We start from the raw sequence: 23,662 nt of genomic DNA, 5'->3' as shown, positions 1-23,662 counted from the left end.
AAGTAGTTTTATATATATATATATATATATATATATATATATATATGTATGTATATATATATATATATATATATATCATAGCGCGGATGGGCGAATGTAAATGAATGCGAAATGACGTCATAGAAGAAGACTATAAAAAGAGAGCGATTACGGGAGAGAAGTGAATAACGTCCACGATCACATGTGAGACGCGAAGACAGAATTGATTGATGCATTCTGATGAGAAGGAAAATAGTTCTTTGAAACTCCGCAAATTAAGGACTTTCACCTGTGTGTGTTTCCTTTTCGAATAATAAATGTGTTTAACTCTTGCTAAATTGTTTTTCAACATGTTTTATTAAACCTATGTACTCACACACACACACACACACACACACACACACACACACACACACACACACACATATATATAATGAGTATTTGCTGAAGAGAGCTTGATATGAGTATCTAAAACAGTCCTAATTATCGGGTTTGAAACCGACGCTATCAATGACTTGTCTCATCTAAAAACTTTCTGTACACAAAAAAGAGTGCTTAATACCAAAGTACGGTAAGATATACTTTTTATTTATTTTACATAAGCATTAATATGTCGCTACACATTCATGAGTATGTTTTGGTCAGCCAATTACAAGTAACTAGAGACCTCATCAAGCGATATTACTTATTCCAAAGTTTAATCCGTAATCTGTATTTTATTTATTTATTTATTTAATTGTATGTAATTTTGCATAAGCAATATCGACTAAAGAGGTCTCTAGTTACATGTAACTGGATGACCAAAACATGCTCATGAATGTGTAGCGACGTATTAATGCTTTTGAGGTAGTTGTTGCTCTAATCTTACTGATGAGTTGTGATACAGCGAAACAGTACTGTATGTGGATGACTATATACATACATACATACATACACACACACACATACACACACACACACACACACACATATATATATATATATATATATATATATATATATATATATATATATATATAGTAGGATTTAAAAGTAAAGTAAAAATATAGAATTTTTAAACAAGAAATTTAAAGTTCTTTCGTTAATCCATGGGCTTTCAATGCATGGATCATATCTTTAGAAGAATGTATTTAGCAAAAGTAATCATTATGGATAAACATGAATCTTGCTATTTAGCTTATATATTGAAAATTAGAGTAAATAAAAAAACGAACATCGATAAGGACATCAATTTAAGGTGATCCAACGCAAGAATTAGATTACTCAAGAAAAGCATATTTATACTAAGATGCACCGTTCGAATGGTGTCCCGGGAATAGTGATTAAGATTTGTTTTATTAAGATTAATTAATTTATGTCATCTCATTGTTCTGATATATATATATATATATATATATATATATATATATATATATATATAAAATTCCTGCCCTCTGATGAGAAGGAGAGTATTTCTTCGAAACTCCGCGGATTAAGGACTATCCACTTATCTTGTGCTTCCTTTTTTAAAATTAAATATGTTTTTAACTCTTTTTCAAGATGTTTTTTAACATGTTTTATTAATCATTTGTTCATATATATATATATATATATATATATATATATATATATATATATATATATATATATATATATATTTAAAAACTATACATGTATATTCCAAAGACGAACCAGCGGTTTCATTGTATTGAACCAGCAATTTGTGGTTGATATGAATTCAATGCAAATCATCAGCGTTGATGGAAAAAAGAAAGCAAACCGGAAAAATAAACAGAGAATTAAAAACGGGTTAACGGGCGGTGTTTTGCTCAGAGTCCCTGTTGTAAAGTTATTCCTTAGAAAACGACGTAAAGAGACTCTGTTTACGAAAGGGAGGGTGGTGGTAGTGGTGTTTGAGAGTGTTTAGATGGCTGGTTCAATGCAATGAAACCGCTGGTTCGTCTTTGGAATATGTATGTATAGTTTGTAAATAAATATTTGTATTTTAGCTCTCACGTTCGCGATCGAACACTCTATTTGATTTTTTTCATTGCCTTCTGGCGCGCGCTATATATATATATATATATATATATATATATATATATATATATATATATATATAGTCTTTGTGTTGGTGTGTGTGTGTGTGTGTGTGTGTGTGTGTGTGTGTGTGTGTGTGTGTGTGTGTGTGTGTGTGTGTGTGTGTGACTTACCTTTCATAACAGCTGGTTGGCACAAAAAGTTGAAGGATTCAGTAAGAATGCTGAATGGGTATTGGAAATGGGAATTGCAATGCTGGGTTTCCCTTTGGATGCAAGGGAAGATTTGATGATGCATGACACTACAACAAGAAGAAAACAAATGACTATATTATAGATTATACACTACGGAATACAGTGTCATAAGTTGTAACCAGTGCACGAGAACATTTCTGTTAACGTTTATGTTGAATACCCATTCCTCAGCCTTACCTTAATTGTATTTTCAAATAAGTAATAACGTATTTAACAACTTTCATGTTAAATAAAACACAAAACTCGACTCCAGTGAGCAAACCAAAAATATTAATATCGGCATAAATAATATTAATAGCATTTGGTTTATCTATAAACGTGAAATTGTTTGAATATCTATAACAGTGAAATTGTCTGTGTGTGTCTGTGTGCATACATTTCCCTACTAAACTACTCTGTCAATTTTAAGTCTACAGACTCGAGATTTTAGATAAGGGGTATTGGGATTTGGAAAAATCTTTTTAATCGGTTTTCGGCCAGTAATTTGGTTGTCAAGGGGTTAAAATTCAACGATTTGACCTTTGAAAACTCTACCGAACTCTTCCGCCAATTCTGGGTCTAGACACTTGAAATTTTATATGTAGGTTACTTGGACATGGATCAAACTTTTTAATTTATTTGAGCTCAAAAAATAAATGTTAAGGGGTTAAAATTGGGGTAAATGTTTAAAAACATTCGACCTCTGCGATCTCTACCAAATCACTCAGCCAATTTCTGGTCTAAACTTTTGAAATTTTACATAAAGGATATTTAGAGATAGGGCAAGCTTTATAATCGATTTGGGTCGAAAATTTGAGATGCTAAGGTGTCAAAGTACAAAAACAAACTATTCAGCCGATTTGGGGTATAACCATTTGAAATGTATACATAGCGGGCATTCAGACATGCAGCAAGCATTTTAATCAGTTTTGAGGCGAAAATTTGGCTGCCAAAAGGTCAAAGTTGAAAAATTGACCTTTGCAGATTCGACCAAATTCCTCCGCCAATTTTGTATCTAAACATTTGAAATTTTAGATGTAGGTAACTTGGACATGGGTAAAACTTTGTATTTTGCTTTGAGACCAAAATAATAGATGTTACGGGTGTCAAAATTAGGGCCAAAGTTAAAAAAAAAGAACTCTGCGGTCTCTACGAAATTATTCAGACAATTTTTGGTCTAAACATATGAAATTTTACATAATGTATGTTCAAACGTAGGGCAAATTATGAATGGTACATAGAGCCCGAGCAAAGCCGGGCTGAACTGCAAGAAATATATTTAAAAAATTATCATATTTTGCCTTCCGCCCTCGACACGATCTTATCAGAATTGATTTTGTGGGAGGTATTTACATCTTAGTTTTTTTTTTTTGCATATTAAAATATACTGGAATGATGAAATAAACTATATTAAATTTTGGGTTAAAAACGTTGCTAATTTATACGATTTTTATCGATTTTTCGAAAATAAAGTAGTTGAAAAATATATTAAAATTATTTCAGTTTTCTAAAATTTTAAGAAATTATTTATTTACATTTGATAGTTTTAACCTGTGTAATTTCAAACGATTTCTAAAATTATTAATTTTTTTAATAATTGAATTTTTCAAGGTTCGTGGAAAAAAATAAACTGTGGACAATTGTCTCTTAAAACTTAGTATCAATAAATGGACAATTTGACTGTTAATAATTACATTTTTTTAATCGATGCCATTTTTGAATAGTGAATAATTAAAAAATATATGTAGAACTCGAACGTGAATAAATTTTTCTGCGGAAAGCCAATTACGCAGTAATCTGTTCGCACGTCGCTGACAAAAATCGTAGCATTACTCGTTTCTTTTGTCAGAACAAAAATATAATTTGGAAACCAAGTAACTAAAACAATTATGATTTAAGAGTTAATTAAATTTCTTTGTGCACGGTATGTTTTATAATCTTTTAATATTTTTAAAAATTGTGACTTTTCGTCCATAAAAAAATTTTATTTGGAAAAGAAGTTTCGATAAAATTCACTTAGTTAAGATTTTTTAAAAGTTTAGTTTTAGAAATTAAAAATTGTTATTTTCTAGAATAAAGAGCAATTTAATAGGAATAATTTAAATATTACTTCTTTTGGACTACAAATTATGATATTGAAATATTATATTAAATGAAAATTCGGTCAATTAACGGGTTCCATATTAAACCGGAAGTTAATTATTTCAGGTGTTGTTACTTTAATATATGATTTTTTTTCTGGATATCCTATCTACATATGTCTTTTTCAGAATATTTCAAGCCAAGGTAACACTTTTACTGTTATATTTCACTTGAATAATGATTAAACAAAACCTTTAATAAGCTACAATAAGTTATTTTTCCTATATTTTTAATGTTTTATAAGACCTGTTCTTCATATATCTGCGACGCCATGTTACTTTCTCATTTTTTATGTTTTAGTTATTTTGTGACGTTCAAATCAAATTTGGTATTTTGTGACATTCAAATCTACTTCCCAAACCTTGTGTCGTATCTTTCCGCCGTGGGGAGGAGACCAATAACTATTAGAGGTTTGGAGGGCTCTATTTCTCACCATCTACCTAACCTTAACCCTTATCCTAGCGACCTTCGGTCCTTGATAAGTTGTAACCTCCCCTAGTAAAAAGAAAAGAAAGAAATCCTAAACGAAAATTCCAGGAACAAAGTTCCTTTCCTAGAACTGTATGTGGAAAAAATATTACAATGGGACTGCTTCCTAGCTGACTATAACATGGTCATTTTCAAACCTAATGTGAATAAGTTCTCTTAAATTATCTAGCCCTACCCAAGCTCCATCATTACTGATCATGCTGTCTTGCCTTCTACATAATACTTATTAAACCTTGTCCTAGAGTGGCCTATGGATCTTGATAAACGGTGACCCCATCCTCAAGTAAAAAATTTTAAAAAGCTTGATTTTTTTAGTCGGTTTTAAGACGGGAGTCATTTTATAAAAAATTTACCGGAAAAACATAGAATTACATATTTGCATCAGCGTAATTAGAAATAAAGAAATATTTTCATTTACAATCGCAAGCATGTTTTTCTTCTGAAAACACGAAGAAAACATTGACGTTAAAATAATTCGCAATGAGCGACCCGAACAATTCCGCGATTTTTAGTTTCATAGAGACAGATTACACTAAATAAGTATCTACTTATATATAAAGACATTTTGTGCGTGTGTGTTTGTGTGTGTTTTTTTCTTGGTTCCGTATGGATTCCGAAACGGTGGAGCCTATTTTTATTTGTTTTAAATTTCACACAAATGTACTTCATTTGTCTGGGAGTGTTCTTAGATAGATTTTATATCGGAATAAATCCGATAAGTAACAAAAATCGATAATTGAAAAAATCCTATTAAAGAGGGAACAGTCTGGTTTTAACAAAAGTTAACACCCTTATACAGTATAACATTGCAAGTGCATTTGAGAAGTTTTATCACAACATAAGCAGAACAACCCATCAAATAAAGTCAACAGTTTTTTGTTAAGACACAATGCTTGACTTTTGCATTTTAAACTTTAATTCGGGCCATATATATATATATATATATATATATATATATATATATATATATATATATATATATATTACAAAGGGGTCACCACTTATCAAGGCCAGAGGACATTCGAGCGTAAGGGTTAATGAATGTACAGTAGTCAATGGGAAAATATCGTAATAATCGTTAGTAGTGGAAATAAGTGGATGTCTCATCAAAAACTTGTTTACGTTGGACTTGAAAACAACAATATTGTTATCAATTGGAAAACAGGAAAACGGAACAGAATTCCACGGGTGTGCAGTTCTAAGAAAGAAGCTTTGTTCATGGAATCTACGTTTATGTTTACGCACGGATAAGGAATTGGGGAAATGACTTATCGTGGTTTCAACTAGACGAGTGTTTTTTTGTGAAAGTCAGACCAGGGGGTCCTATAGATTGGAGCTCAGACGAGCACTTGCCATGAAAATAACGATCAAGCAGAGAGAGGCTCGCAACGTCTCTTCTGTGAAAAAGAGTTTGCAAGGAAGAGAAAAAGGCATCCCCCAGTAGGCTACAAAGTCTATTTATTTAAAGAATAATTTTATAAAATCAACAGTAGGTTCTCTACAGTGCAATGCAAACTACAGTGTACTGTGTACTAAGTCACTGTGGGGAGACATGTGAAGCTAATCTCAGTGCACTGCCGTGGCTCCCCAACTAGAGCAGTCAATAAATCGATTTGATTGAGAAAAAAAATTTCATCGATTTCGATGGCAATAAAAGTATTGGAAATTGGAAACATTCGTGTATCCTTATTAAATGTCAGATAACGTCGGGTCTCCCTGCTCGCATAAAATAAATATCAAATAACATGAGACATAAAAGTAAAAGTACTGCTCACCTGCACATGTTGTTGAGGGTATCAGAATCGGCAAACATTCTCATTTCGTTGTCCTTGAAAGAATAGAACCAACTTTGGAATGGCTGGACACAAGTCATTGCTTCGTGGTGATTGCACATCGGGCTTCTCACTGATTCAGTAGCGGCCTCAGGAAGAGGGGCTGCCATTTGTAGAAAAGAAAATAAATAAATATATGACATGTTAAAAATAGTATCTCTATTTTCTTTAACGTACAGCGCGTGATTGCGGAAGAAAGACATTATTTCATTGGATAAAGCTCTATCTATCGTAATTATTTGTTTATTAGACAATTTGTTAAGTCACTGAAAGATAAAAAGTTAGTGAAGACTTGTGATTTTTTAAATAAAAGTTATCTCTTTTCCAAATTTGAGGAACAAAATAATTCATACCTGAGAGGGAGAGAGAGAGAGGGGGAGGGAGAAGGAGAGAAAGAGGGAGAGAGACTAGTGGTCTCTTAACTAATTAACTACCTTATTAAGGATAAATAGGTCGACACAGCGAATAGATATCTTAGGGAAACATTTCGCTCTTGGCGATTATCTAAGTTTTCCTTTCAGCTATTACAGTATTATAACTGATGCCTCACGCACGTCCCATAAACAAATTGATCTGAAATATCTGTTTCTCTGTCAATCCCGATATCCGTGATGTCATCTGCTGGTGTATCTTCCTTTTACTTTGCTTTAATTTCAACCTTACATGACATCTCTTTTCTTTTATTTTGTGGAAATTTGTTTATTTCCCAAACTTCATGTCACTTAGATGTGTACTTAGTTCGACCCTTGTTAAGATTAACACTAGCTGATGTACACGATATCTTACATAGAACCATTCATTACGTAACAGGATGAGAATTTAGAGTTCCCAATAAACTTTCCAGAGTAAAATAATTGTTTGTAGTGTAAAGAGTAATTAAGTACATGTATTCTTTTCGGTTGGTGCCGTGTACTTTTACGCGTGTGCAAATTAAATAAGTATGATGATGTGAGTATAAGCGTGTCTGTTTTGTTTGTGAGATAGTATATGCACAAACTTGTTTCTATGTGCGTCAAGTGAGCGGCGTGTATGTGCTGTTGCTATGTTTATTAGTTCACGAAAGCCTCTCGTTATTGGTGTGCTATTTGCCAAGAACCTTTTGGACCAAAAGAGCTCGGCTGGATTCTAACGCACGCACGCATGTTGTCTGTAGCAGAAAAGTAGGAAAGAGGAGGAGAAAAACACTGTGCTTTTTGGCTTTTATACTAACTGCGTTTTGATTGGTTGAAAGAAACTGCTGATTTGAGCTTTTGTCCAATGGACAGTTGACACGGAAGACAACATTCACCGATGCTATTTCTAACATGATAATACGTGCAATATCCTATCTGCATCAGTCGCGGGCCAGAGGTGGTAACACCTTTTTGATGATATTGTTACCCCTGACACCACAACTAGCAGCTTTTCCCACCGGAAAGATTATTATATAAAAAAATACGCTCATCTTTACAGTTTCATTATGTCTCATTGAAACCTTTGTCGGTAGATATTACGTGTTAAAATGACTCTCGCTTAGAATCAAATCAGAAGATCGAAAATGCATGCAAGAAGAACACGTGACCTTATGTAGTAATTCATTGAAAAAACTTCCATACTCTATCACTTACCATGCATTTTGATTTGAAACAAGTATGTATCAATAAAAAAAATCATGTATATGTGTGTGTGTGCGTGTGTATGTGTGAATGGCTGACTACAATATGGTTGTCTTCAAGTCTAACGTAAATAAGTTCTTGATGAGCCGTTCCATATAAGTTATCAAATTTACCAAATTTTCATTACTAATGATTACTATATTGTTCAATTTCTACTGTACACTCTTTAACCCTTATCCTTGAGTGGCCTCTTGGCCTTGATAATGAGTTGATACCTATGAAAAAAAAGAAAAGAAAAAGTCCAATGTGAACAAGTTCTAATTGAATCGTCCCCCTAAGTAATCCAAGTTTCAAAATTCCCACTGTTTACTATGCTAAAATCACAATGACTAATCTATACCTATTAACCCTTATCCTCGAGTGGCCTCTGGGCCTTGATAAGTGGTGACACCCTTGTAAAAAAAAAAAAAATTGGGATATACTATTGTAGGAGTGATGGTGGCGGAAAAAAGCTGCTGATTGGAAATTTTATCCAATCAACAGTCGATACATAAAAATAACATTCACTGCCACTGTAGTTCTCATTAAAATGTCTATTGACATTTTTATCTTTAATAATTAATGGGATGTTACGTCATATGATGGATATCTAACCTAGTGTGGGAATGAGAATGGTGGCAAAGTGGCTAAGTGGTTAATACTTATACATACATGATGATTGCAACATCTTGTCAGACGAGTGCCACTCCCTCAGACATTTAAAATCCATGAGCCCAAATGCCTGAGGGAGTATCTATACAAAGATGATGTTACAGAGTCTTAGCTTTGTACGACAGCCAAGTCTCTCTCTCGGTTCAAAATGTTGAGATCCAGCAACAAGCAAGAGCAAGATAGCCAGCAACAAATTAAACTGCAGACCAGCTTAATGCGGGTACTGGTCTTCCGCTTTATGGTTTTTTAAATCAGAGATTTACTTCTCCTAGAAAGGTTGCCTTCACCACGGCTTACGGGAGCCCTCTCCACCCCAATACACACATACACACATATGCATACATACATACATACATACATACATACATACATACATACATATACTATTATTAACCAATACTTTTTTCCTATATTTAAAACGAGAGAAAAAAAAAAGTCTCCTATGAAATTGAACATTTCCCAAAATATACCTGCATATTATCTGAACTCAAAAACACGTGGCTATTTTTATTTTTTATTTTTCTCTCTCTAAAGTATGCATTACTTCTAGCTAGTCTAAACTTAATGCGTAACCCTAAAGGTATTACTTCTTAACCATTTTTTTTTAAACGAGTTAAAATAACCAGACTTTCCAATTTGATAAAAGTTCCATTATAGCATATTTATTATGGGGTGGAGCTGGAATGCTCGAACATTCTAGTTCCAGGTAGATAAAGGCAAAAGTATCCATGCATTAACATGGGAGGGGAGACTATCTTCAAGTAATATCCTGAACTGGGAATGGGGCAACGGACTTATATTAAGTAGATAATAATAAGTCCTTCTCGTCATTTTTTTCCTTTTTTTTTTAATGAAGAGTAGATAATGCTGATGACACGACCATCTATGGCAACACATCAAAGGCTGTAAATGACTAAGCTTTCTCTGATTCTCTCTCTTATGATCTTGAGCGCATAGTACAGTGGGGGAAGAGTTGGCTGGTTACTTTTAATGCATCCAAAACCAAGCTTCTATCTTTACATCATAAACGCTCTGATCCCCATCTGGCATCAATTGAAATGGATGGCTCCTGTCTTGGTGAGGCTCCGTGTTTTGACAAGCTTTGGTTTTGACCTTTACTCCTGATCTGAAATGGAACACGTACATCAGGTCTGTTTCCAAGGACGCTGGGAAAATGGTGGGATCCTTCTACCACTCCAGAAGATATCTCACTACTGATGCAATTCTCTATCTGTATAAAAGCCAAGTACGTCCAAGGATGGAATACTGCTGCCACATCTGGGCAGGAGCTGCTAAAAACAGCCTATCCTTCCTTGACAGAGTACAAAATAGACTTTGTAGGTTTGTGGGGGATGCCCTTTTCTCTTCCCTGCAACCTCTCTCCCACAGAAGAGACGTTGCGAGCCTTTCTTTGTTTTATCATTATTTCCATGGCAAGTGCTCCAATCTCTCGTCCCCCCCCCTCGCCAATCTTTCACGAGAAACACCCGTCTGGCTGAAACTACTGTCAATAATTTTCCCCATTCTTTATCTGTGCCTAAATCCAAACGTAGATTCCATGCACAAAACTTCTTTCTTAGAAGTGTACGCTTGTGGAACTCTGTTCCGTTTGCCTGTTTCCCACCTGACTACAACGTTGATGTCTTCAAGTCCAACATAAACAAATTCCTGACGAACCGCCCTCTTAAGTAAGACACTCTATCAAATCTCCAGTACTAATGATTACACGCAATAACCCTTATCCCTGAGTAGGCTCCAGACCTTGATAAGTAGCGACCTCCATGTAAAAAAAAAACAACACTGACTAACAACTTGGGTGTGCCAAGTTCGAATGCAGTTCTTTCCACAGAAACACTGTTAATTACGGATGTTGGCAAACTTCATGTGGTCTCTCCTGCAAATACTAGATGTCATTTTAGAAAGAATTCTAACTCGAAAGATATTGGGGGGGGGATGAATGCCAGCAATAATCATCTAGATTATAAGAAACTAACAGGGGTACCCGGCACTGCTCAGGTTCATATAATTAAATAGAAGTGAAATTATGTGTAAAATCTTTATATCAAAATTTCTATCTCCCCGTCTCTTTATGTTTCTCTTTTTTGTTATTTTCCCCTTTTTTATCGTATATTTTCGTAACCCACTCTGTATCTTTCGCATAACTCATTACTTTCTCTTGTTTTACAGTGCTGAAACAAAATGAAATCTAGATACTAGAGCTACCTTTGCAAAATGTAATACAGTATTCTCATATTTATTGCTTCTGGGCTACGCTAAATGGAACAAAACAATAACATTCTAGAATACAGGTAATCACAATAAATATGAAGAGAAATCATATTAATAATGAAAATAGTCCAATATATCGTTTTTCACATTTATTGATTGCGTACATTGGTCAGTTGAACCACAAGTGATCATTTGATTTATAAGAAATGAACGGTGTTCAACAACAATAACAACAATAAGATGATCACGTGGCTAAGTGTTTAATGACACGAACTGACAACCTGGGTGTGCTAAGTTCGTTCAACAGAAATACATTAATCCAACCCACACTTGGCCTTGTGTCTAATCTACTAAAGAGGATATAAACAAACTGCTGGTATTGCGTACTTACATGGGCTATGAGTATTTGCAGTGTATTCACAGTTCATGAAAAGACGTCCAAATTGCCACATCATGTTGTTCAGGTTGTACATAAAGTTATCAGATTCCTTGTTGCAGTAACTCTTCATTTCATGTGAGCATTGCCTCATTTTCCACATTCCACTGAAAGAGAAATGGAATCAGGTGTCAGTATTGATATCAAAGCACACATTAAAGATGTTAAAGATGTTGAATGTGAAATGGCTTCGTACTAGACTAAATATCTCATAATATCAAATAGGAAGAACATTTAGGGTTTCAGAAAATAATAAAAGTGATGAAATAGCATTAGCCGAATTATAAATACATACGTCGTCTATAACAATCCCCACGGAGGGATATGGGATGTCCTATTTTTTTCTTTTCATGTAAAATGTATCTATACATACAATTAAAATTAAAAAAAAATAATCTTATTTAAACTGCAATTGTTGTCTATTTGAAGTTGATTCTTATAAATTTTAAGTTGAACATTTTAACATACTTTTTAGGGTATTTTGACGAGACTTGACCTCATATATGGAATGAATAGTAAAGTTTTTACTGAGGGGGGTCATCGCTTATCAAAGCCCAACGTGCACTGGAGAATAAAAGTTAATGGGTGTCGAATAGACGGTAAAACACACCTATGATAAACGATAATAGTGGAATTTCGGTAAGGTTTAATTATTTAAGAGGAGGGATCAACAGGAACTTATTAATATAGATTGTTATAGTCAGTTGGGAACCAACTCCATGGTATTGTGTTCCACAGACGGACAGTTCTAGGAAAGAGGCTTTTTACGTTTAGTCTGACGCACTGATAAAAAATAAGGGAAATTGTTGACAGTTGAAGCAGCTACACGAGTGTTTGCTGCGAATGTTTTGCAGGGGGGGCACAGATTGGTTGAGTTTGGTTATAGATTATAGGGATTATAAATGATATAGACAGTTGCAGTTTAGGACTTATACAAAAATGCCCAGATAGATACGGGCATTTGGATTGCTCATGTATTTTGTGGTGATAAGCTTATTCTGCTATGAACTATTGAAGACGATGGAATATGTTTTGCATTTTGTGAATGGTGGATTTTTATTATTTACAGTTTTATTGCTCATTACAGAAAACATCATGGAATATTGAATATCTTTTACTAACGTGCTGGGGATAACCGTGCACATTTTATTATTCAATCATTTCGACACTCTTTCAATTAACTTACAATTTTCGGTGATTACAACGTTCTTGCAATTTTGCCACTCGGTCTTTTTAGGGTGCATTGTGTCGGTATCGGAAACCATCATAGAATTTGGAGCCTCAAGCTTCACATTAGACATGAAGGGTCCACATACCATTCTCAAAGTTGTGTGACACTCTTTCATTTAACTTGTTACATCGCCTTACTGACATTGTCCACGATTGAACTCAAAACCTCAAGATCATCTGCGCACTTCAACCAATGTTTATGAAGAAGAAGACCATAAAGCACACCACCGACCTTTTTACTAAATTAAGCAATGAAAACTTGAAACCAATTTGCAAGCATTCGTGCCATATTGTTATAAGCAGTGTTTTTCGTTATTTAATATCGAAACACAATAACTTTTGTAAACAATACATTTGATACAATTAATTGAACCCAAGCTGCTATTTTTACTTAGTGATCGGGAAGAAGTAATTCGTAATTGTATTCCGAGTAATAGGTAAAATTTAGTTGTAAGTGACAATCTTATGGAGGTCGAAGGTTTAATCTTCAGTACAAGCGATACTAAAAATAAAATTGCTAATTACTTAAGATTTCTACCCGTTCATGGCTGAGGGAACGAGAGCATGCTAAATCTGTGTATTAAATAAAGCATTGGAAATAGCGACAGTCAAATGTTTATTTAGATAGACATTTGAGTAGATCGTTTGTGGGCACCAATCCCATGAGCCAGAGGATAGAACTGCTGACTATCAACTTGATGGTTGTAGGTTCGAACTTTGGTTCGGGATGGGTATTAGTCTATCCGCACTGAATAGCTGTGATACAGCGAAACAGTTTATCTGTGAATGATTACTATATATATAGATTGGAGAGAGAGAAAGGGAGAGAGAGAGAGAGATCTGGTCGTATCTAAAAAAGAATTTTGAAAACAGAAGTGACTTACTTGCAAATAGTGTTACGGTATTGAGCATCGTAATTATAAAAAGCCCAATATTCCGGCCTTCCATAGTTCATGTCATGACGCCAGTAATTCCTTCCATAGTAGCCGTAGCCACGGTAATTGTTATTGTATCTCCAATTCCTGCCGTAGCCATCGTAATACCCATCGCCGTATCCGGAAGCCTTGTGGTACGGTTGGTCATCATCGTAACCGTAGCGGTTGTAATGCCTCCAAGAGTAATGATCCTGTTCGTAACGGTCGGGTCTGTTATGCATGTCATGACGGCCGTAATCGTTCATATTCCTGTAATCATCATAATGGTCGCCACCTTGAGCATCGGCGTCAGGAGATGCTTCGGGATTGGCTTTGGCGTTGGCGTTGGCGTTGGCATTGGCGTTGGTCTTGGTCTTAGCAATGTGGTCTCCATTATTTTTATCTGCACTCTCACTGTTCAAACGTTCGTAGCTGCGAGTATAGTACTCATTGCCGTGAGTGTTGTCTCTCCAAACTCGATCTCGACGGTTATAGTAGCGGTCATGAAAACGATCGTAGTTCCATTGGTTGTACCTGTTGTAGTACTCCTGGCCGTAATAATCCTTGTTGTAATAATCACGACTGTTGTCACCGCCGCGGTAATAGGGGTAGTTATTGTTGGGATAATACTCGCGATTGCGGTACCTGTCGTGTCTATTGAAGTAGCGCCAGTTGCGACGATTCCATCTCGTATCCGCATCGGCATCTGCATCCGTGTCCGGAGAGGAGTCATTCTCCGGTTGGGCTTCCGCTCCCGTCTGCTCTGGGGCTATTTCACCTGCTGGTCGTTCGCCCTCGTCGTAATCTGTATCTGTACCATCAATGTCGTATGCGTCAATGTCGGTTCCAAAGTCGCGGCGGAAGTCGCGGTTTCCGTACTCGTAGTCGTGCTCAAAGAAGTGCTTGTGATGCAGTTCAGAAGAGGAATAGCAGAGGCGAACTTTCTCTTGGACTTTCTTCTTGTTTTGGTGGTAACAACTCTGGAATTTCTGGTAGTCTGCAAGGAAGAGAGAAGTAAACGACGTATTGAGATCTTATTTACAATAACAGAAGAAATAAAAAAGCGTACACGTCAGAGACAAAGAAACCAACACATGCCCTGTTCAGTTTCGTGCACCACATTGAAGCTGCAAGATTATTCTCGATATAAAAAGTTACAGGGAAAATCCGCGGAGATCATTGAAGACTATAATTTTTAGCCCGTGAAAAACGGGCAAAACTTATAGTTAGAATGGGTGTTTAATGTTTAGTGTATCGAACGGATATAAGAACACTTAGTTCATTGCGCCTTATGATAACAAATGATCCTACAAAATTTCAGTTAGATTGTCTCAGCAGTTTCCGAGAAAAAGTGGGGCAGACAAACAGACAACAGATAAACCAAGAAAAATATAATGTAGATATTGGTAAGTGTAGTTTTAAAGATAAATTATCAAAGTAAAATGAGTATTACAAAAATTAGAACATGCTGTGATATAATTGAATGTGTTCAAATAATATACAACATATGCTAACAGTATAAAATGCTGGTAGTTGTACAGTTTAATGAAGACATTAAGAAATGAAGATATCGAAAAAAAGTTTGTGTTGTACGTATCCGTTATGGAATGAAGTTCTCCGGAAAAAAATTTCACTTAATTTCATCAAGTATTTTTTTACAGCGAAAAAGTTTGTTATGATATCGACATAAAGGTTCGATTTTTAGAAAGAAAAGCTAGTATTAAAGATGGGAAGGGAATTTCGGCGCTTTAAACTGGGTTATCTCCCCATAGTGTGTTAAAAAATTCAAAGATGTCTAACTTCAATGTGCTGTCATAAAAACGTGTTTTCCGCTGTAAAAAAAAAAAAAAAAAAAAAAAAAAAAACTACTCTATCAAATTAAGTGATTTTTTTTTTCGGGGATGTCTTGATTAAACTGTACAAGTATCAAAATGGTATACACTAAAACTGGTTTGAATTTTTTTTTTTTTTTTTTTTTTTTAGAAATTATCACCGTTATATCCGTTACTCGAATCGAGTACATAAGTTTTCAGAGGTTTCATTGATCGGTTCTCATATGAGAAAACAGTCCGATCTGAAATTCACATCTTATCACAATTTTGGTATACATTATCGTTTGCCAGTTGTGCAAGGGGCTGATTTTTGCAGCGAGCTTCCATGGTGTGTGATCAATTCCACACTTCACATCCGCCTTCAAACAAACCTTACACTGCCTACTCTGTCTTCCAACCCTCTTATTATGGTAGCTTCCACATTGAATTCAGAATAAAATATTTTTTTAGAATAGGCCTGGTTGAGCATCTTTACAAAGTGGTCAGCCAATCTTAAACGATTTTTAACAACTACACTAGAACGACAACTCCAGGACACTTTTGGATGATTTACCATCGGTATTTAAGAAAAAAAACCTCTCAAAACTACATTAAAAACATGCGAAAACTATGAACTGGAAATATCGGCAAACAAACAGCAGTGTCCTGGAAGAATTTAGAGGTAATATTTAAAGATTGCGATTAAAGAAAAACGCCTGAAAAATTCAATATAGACATTAAAAATGGGTTTATGTTGTTTTTTTTTTGTTGTTGTTTGATATTATTAATTTATATTATTATTAATAAATATTATTAAATAACGAATCATTTCAAGTTAAAATTCGAGCTTCGTTTTTGGATAAACACGACATCAGGTCATATTCAGTCGTCATTTCGTTTTGATTTAGCTTATTCACATAATGTTGACACATTTGAAGCATGTATTTCTCGAGTTTGCATGTATAATACTAAGTAGATTTTAAAATAATTTCTCACAGTGATATATAACAAAAACAACCATATAAACCAATTTTAATGCCTATACGGAATTTTGCGTTCGTTCTTATCTGACTACGACCTTTAAGCAGCACCGAGTCTGGTTGATCTAGTATAGAGGCTTTAATTTAAAAAAAAATTAGTTTGAATTCAAAAAACGAATTTTCAAACTGTAAAATATTCAGTCAACTGCGTTACTGTTTAAGATTTACTTCCGACTTTTCGTCTGAAGATTGAAACTGTTGCCATTTTAATATTTTTGAAACATTGAATTTTAGTTATCATTTTATCTTAAACACGTGAATCTAGAAGACTTTAAAGTAATCAAATGATGATTGCAATATTGATTATGAATTTCGGTGTGTTTAGCTTAAATATTTTTACGCGCTATTCAAAGTGGGCTGAATAACAGTTTAATAAAAACCGCCTCGGTAGGAACGAATCCACAATACTCCTCTTCGTCGATTGATATAGTTTATCAATTCGGCCACAGACACGTACCTTCCAAACTCTTCATAAAATAAGTGCTGTTTTCAGGAACCTATATATATATATATATATATATTGCTGGCCTTATCAAGATGATGACTTTTTGTAGTGTTTTTTTTTTGGATTACTAAACATTCCTTTCACATAAATAATTAGAGTTAAAATAGGTTAATCCCAAACAACTTGTTTTGTTTACAAGCATGTATATAAATTGTGATAATTAAATTGATTGACTTACCGAGGGTGGTTCGGTGGGAAGGGAAAGACACTCACGGCTGTGAACGGCCCGGCCTGATGTTTGTTAATGAAGAAAATAGGATGTCTATTCCTTATAGCTTAAATAGACATTCCAGTCTCGTTTCAATCTCGCTGAACGAGAGATTGAGACAATAAAAAGAGTCACCTTTGTAGGCTTGTTGTTGTAGTTTGTTCTTGTCGTTGTTAGAGATCTATCAGACCGGTACGACAACTGTTAATTTTTCGTTGCAAGCTAAACGTCTTTTCTTTCCCCCCTCCCCACTCGTCGGTAGGAAATATCGACAAAATATAACATAAAAATACTAGATTGAAACGCTGTTTTAGGAAGGCGATCAACGTCGAAGAGTAAAGGTAAACTGCCTATTCTTTCTACCCTAGTTTACAGTGTTATTGCTTGCCGAAGAGAACTTGAAGCTGTGCGAGGGTTAGCTCCTTTATTTCCTTTTAAGATATTAGTAATCAAAACAAAAAACTGTTTTATCGAATTGAATATGAAATCTGATGAAATTGATTAAAAATGATATTGTTTTAAAGAACAAAGATCAATATTTGCCAAAACTGATTGACATTTAAGTAAGAAAAAAAATGGGTTAGATCGATTTTATATATAATATGAAAATATTTTTTTTTAAATTCGAAGCGTACCAAATCAAGACAAGACTTTGTATGCATAAAAGAAGTAAATACCTTTTCAGGTAGAGCTTTATAACAATTATGTATAATAATTTAGGATGATACATAATTATTATTATTATTATTATTATTATTATTATTATTATTATTATTATTATTATTATTATTATTATTATTATTATTATTATTATTATTTAGTATCACCAGTGTTAATAATAAAAATACATACCATGAAATTTGAAGTCAATGTCGATCACATGTGCCCAAATGAGCGTCCGTAGCGCAACAAAGGGCGTCGTCCATGATTAACGTGATGAAGAGTGTAGATTTGAATATGCTGTGCACACATCCACATGTTGTTGACTCGGCGTCGAGAGGGGGGCTATAGCAAGTCAACAACATGTGGATGTGAACATCGCACACAGATACACACGATGCTTGTGGGAGGAGGGTCGGCTGGGTCTGGTGTTCATGTTGTGCTGATACTAAGGGGCAGGTCAAGTATTACTTGCCTCCCGAAAAGTATGGTCGAAAAGAAAAATGCTTTACAGTGCGAGTCTTTGTCCGCACTGAGAAAATATACAGTTAAGTATTATTTGGATGTAAGATTTTTAAACGGAAATCGCTCCAAACAAGGCATAATTCCATTTGATTTAAAAGCCTAACAAGAACGAAAGATGTGAAAACGTTGCCCTGAAAATCAATAGCAATCTCTCTCTCTCTCTCTCTCTCTCTCTCTCTCTCTCTCTCTCTCTCTCTCTCTCTCTCTCTCTCTCTGCCAGAAGCATTTATCTAAAGTAAAATAGAGTATGTATTTTAAATACAAGTATTTTTGTTTATTTTTGTTTATTTTTTATGAAAGATTTTGCAGACAAAGCCGACGCCAGTCGATGTAAGGCGACGAATAGAATAAAGATGATTATCAAAATGACAGGAGATGCCTATTGGCCCTTGTCTTGAGAAAATTCAAGGCTACAGGTAGGAGGAAAACAGTCATTAGGAAGGGAATTCCACAAGCCTGCAATTCTTGGAAAGAACTACTGGAATACGGAGCTATAGTACAATGCGATATTAAAACAGCGAATTGATGAAGACAACTAGACCAACACGTCAAATAAGCTGGAACAAAGGAAACGGAAAACAGATCAAATAATTCTGAAGAACACGTCACAATAATTTAAAAGAAAAGACTGAAACTGGCAATATCACGTGCATGAGGAAGAAATTGCAGAGAAGAAGAAGAGGCGTGACCAGTTAAATTAAACACGTTTCTGCACCTTGTTAAGAATCTTCAAATAGAACAGAGATTCACTGACACAAATGAAAGTACTTAATTCATGGTTGATTTTTAGAGATAACGATTGAAATGCGAGAAAGTGTTGGAGTAATAGAGTGAACCGACTTTACGAGAAGCAGAAAGAGCAATGGATTTAATGCATGAACTTCAAGAAAGATTTGATGAGAAAGACTAAAAACCTCCAGAGGAGATTTCTCCTGGCGAACAGAACCATCATTGAGAATTCCAGAAGGAAAAGAGACCATCTTATGATTGACAAACATGAACTACATAAGGTTACTTGAGTGTTTTTGATAAAGTTTTAATTCTAGATTCACCTGAGCCATGCTATGAAAGCAGGTTACTAGTGAGAATTTAGAGAAGATACTTCAATGTAATGTCCGGCATAATTTCCGAGGAACCTTAATTACCTTTATAATAATGCATGAAGGCACTTCATTTTTGTCCTTACGTCATCACTTTTAACACATAAAAAATTAAATCGTTTGATGTTTGACTGCTAATTAATCTTATGTCGCTGATCTGATTAAATCTGATAAAAATTCGTTTGAGAGCAATAATGTTATTTTATTTCACGTTTTTGTTCTTAGTGAATCTGTGTGCTTTAAATGTCCTAAAGGAGAATGTGTTTCTAAAAACAATTCGTACATCGGCATGTCTAAAACCAGTATACCTCGCCAACTAACATGTCGCCTGCCTTCCCCTAACAGCTCCATCTACCAACACTTTGCAGCACATGACACCCTCAAAAACGAATTCAGAAACATTAATAAAACCATCGCCATTTTAGCCGTCTCACATTGTAACCTGCACCTCCCAATCATTGAAACCCTACTCATTCGCATGAACAAACCGACCATCAACCAGGCTCAATTGATTAACTAATTAATTATGACTTATGAATTGATTAACTAATTGATTATGATTTATATTAATTGATTAAATAATTGATTATGACTTATGAATTGATTAACAATTGATTATGACTTATTAATCGATGAACTAATTGATTATGATTTATATTAATTGATCAACTAATTGATTATGACTTATTGATTGATTAACTACTTGATTATGACTTATTAATCAACTAATTGATTATGACTTATTAATCAACTAATTGATTATGACTTATTGATTGATTAACTAATTGATTATGATTTATATTGATTAAATAATTGATTATGACTTATGAATTGATTAACAATTGATTATGACTTATTAATCGATGAACTAATTGATTATGATTTATATTAATTGATCAACTAATTGATTATGACTTATTGATTGATTAACTACTTGATTATGACTTATTAATCAACTAATTGATTATGACTTATTAATCAACTAATTGATTATGACTTATTAATCAACTAATTGATTATGACTTATTAATCAACTAATTGATTATAACTTATTAATCAACTAATTGATTATGCCTTAGCAACTTTACCTGTTCCACTACATGTGCATGTGGCTGAAGGAAAGTGAACAATATACTATATAAATAAAATTCAGTTCGAAATTCCAAATGGATTTCCGAGTTAAACATGAAAATTCCCGAGTTCGCCAAGTTGCATTTAAAACAGGTCGCAGGATACATTTATCGAAACGTTGTGAGAACAACGCCCAAGATGAGAATAGTAGTCCGAATAATCTAAATGCTCCAACTTATCAATCCTTGTTCTGTCCAGTGTCGAATAGATTTATCTCCCTTTGCTGGCCCTTTTTTTTAGGGGTTCTTTCAGCTTTTCTTTTAGGTGTCTTTCTCACGGCGTTAATAGCATAGTTTTCTATCTCTTTAAGTATCTCGACTTTTTTAGAGCATCATTGAGGAGAATGATTGCCTTTTTTTCTTTCTAAACAGAATTAAATAGCGCTCGTATTATTAGTTTATTTTAATATGATTTCTTTTATCTGGACGAACTTTTTTATACCTTTTTTAACCTCGTGTGAAACGACCATATATCATCTCGTAACCTAGTTGTTACGTATAATAATTTGTATTTTCCCATTCCATTAGTATTATTATGACCATAATGCTTTTTATTCTGTAGGTTTATGAAGTCTACGCCTCTCTTTAGGTTTTTTAGTACAATTAAATGAAATGGTTACCAATAATCAACAAGTAAAACATTTGTCGAATTAGCAAACAAGAAGAAGAACAACAATTCTAATAACTTACCATTCCATCCACTGTAGCAGAAATAGTTGAAGGTTTGATTCAGTTCTCTCAGGGCTGTTTGACGAGTGACGTCACTACAACCATTTTCCATCCGGTTCATGCAATATCCCACCTCAGACTGCATGATACTAAAGAAAAAGAGGCACAATCACTTGTTTGCTGAACATTTAAAACCATAAATAATTTGATCGATGACACATTTTTTTATTAATAAATAAAAATAAAACAATAAAACAATAATATCGATTATTACGAATTTATTTTTAGCTTTGATTTTGATATTAGTTGGGTCATTTACTTCGCCTCTTTTCTTGATGCGTAAATGGTTACACACACACACACACACACACACACACACACACACACACACACACACACACACACACACACACACACACACACACACACACACACGGTGTCCGTCCATCGATTTCGATGAATATCACGAAACATACCTGATAATGCTGTGACTCGCGCGTGAAATTTTTGTTGCAAGAGTTGTGGTTAAACCACAGTCGGCACTATTAAATACCAGTGGCAAGTAGCAATTTCAGGAAGACTGGAAACAATGCCGAGATAAGCGGAGAGCACACACAGCGTCTGCTAATCTCAGATTATCGCCCATCTAGTACAGGCCAGGCTCCACGTTGGTTAACTTCGGTCATCTGATGAGAACCGGTGTGTTAACGTGATTATGCCCCTCACACACACACATAAACATGCAGAGAGAGATAGACACACAGACAGAGAATGAGAGAGAGAGAAAGAAAGAAAGAAAGAAAGAGATATGGATGGATAAGAAATCATTTTTATGAACCAAATTCGATGCTAAGAGTTTTTCTTTTCAATAAATGAAAACATAAATCAAATATTTTGGTCGAATACAACCTTATATATATATATATATATATATATATATATATATATATATATATATAATGGAAATAGTATTTCGACAAAATAGAGAAAATAAAAAGGAACAATCCGAGTTATGTGTTCATCAACATCGAAATAAAGACACATAAAGAAACTCGGATTGTTCCTTTTTATTTTCTCTCTCTATATATGTATGTATAAACTTCTAAGACTATATACGAAGGGCGTGCAATAAGTAATGCCCCTGACCCACTTCCAGTTGTCTGATCTAGCTGAAATGTTGCATGTGCAATGATTTATATCTCTACAGGTTATGTGGCAAATTACAGCGCTGAACTAATTGTGGTTTCTGTTTTACAGGTGTTTGAACTGAGTCAGGTGTGAAATGGAGCCTGTTGAATTCGAGCAGTGATCCAGTTTTTGTATTTGAAAGGACGCACGTCACAGGAGACTTTTGATTAAATGAAAGAAACTTATGGCAATAATGCCCCATCATATGACCTTGTAAAATGCTGGCATCGTGAATTCAAACATGGCCGGAAGTCTGTGGAAACAGCTCCCAGACCTGGTCGCCCCCCCCCCTTCTGCCATTGATGAGGCATCTGTCCGTCAAGTTGAGGCTGCCATTTTGGAAGATCGGCGCATTACTATTCGCCAAATAGCCCAAGATGTCAAGATTAGTAAAGGGTCTGTGGAAACTATCATTAATTACCATTTGCATATCTTACTCTCCTCCCTACTCTCCTGACCTTGCACCCTCTGACTTTCACCTCTTTCCAGCCATGAAGTTGTTTTTGAAAGGAAAGCGTTTCCCAGATGATGCAGCCTTGATTTCTGGAGTCACGTCGTGGTTGGAGGACCAACCTGGGGTGTTCTAATAAAACGGTCTCCAGAGCTGCATCAAACGATGGGAGAAATGCATAACTCTGGGTGGTTCCTATGTAGAGAAAGACTAATAACTGTGACAAGTTTCGTTGTTCTATTGCTATGGGAAGTGGGTCAGGGGCATTACTTATTGCACGCTCCTCGTGTATATATATATATATATATATATATATATATATATATATATATATATATATATATATATATACACTCCTGTATCAATAGAGCACTCTAGTAGAAAAAAATCTGGTTTCCATATAGAGTAATGAAATATTTTTTACAAGTTTAAATATGTGTTTGTACAGAAATTACATATATTTCTGAATGTGTTTAAATGAGGATTGATAATTTATATTATTTGAATTATTAGAACTACTGCTCTCATTTTGTGTGTTGTTCTCGCAATGTTTCGATTGATATAAC

General features: G+C 34.5%; 1 protein-coding gene across 1 annotated transcript in view; it reads right to left on the bottom strand.

Moving 5' to 3' along the window:
• LOC145276650 (uncharacterized) overlaps positions 1–21,602 on the bottom strand; it is a 45,172-nt gene extending 23,570 nt beyond the window's left edge. Inside the window, exons 1-5 of the mRNA XM_080127841.1 lie at positions 21,479–21,602; positions 13,780–14,806; positions 11,621–11,772; positions 6,638–6,797; positions 2,172–2,299 (exon numbers count right to left, since the gene is read on the bottom strand). Coding sequence (XP_079983967.1) covers positions 2,172–2,299; positions 6,638–6,797; positions 11,621–11,772; positions 13,780–14,806; positions 21,479–21,602 — 1,591 coding nt within the window. The remainder of the gene's footprint in view (positions 1–2,171; positions 2,300–6,637; positions 6,798–11,620; positions 11,773–13,779; positions 14,807–21,478) is intronic.
• Positions 21,603–23,662: the final 2,060 nt, after the last annotated feature.

This window comes from Euprymna scolopes, chromosome 5 (genome assembly GCF_053919585.1).
Source record: "Euprymna scolopes isolate OS-2025 chromosome 5, ASM5391958v1, whole genome shotgun sequence".
NCBI lineage: Eukaryota > Metazoa > Mollusca > Cephalopoda > Sepiida > Sepiolidae > Euprymna > Euprymna scolopes.
The sequence above is the reverse complement of the archived record's forward strand: the minus strand, read 5'-3'. Positions and strand labels throughout refer to the sequence as shown.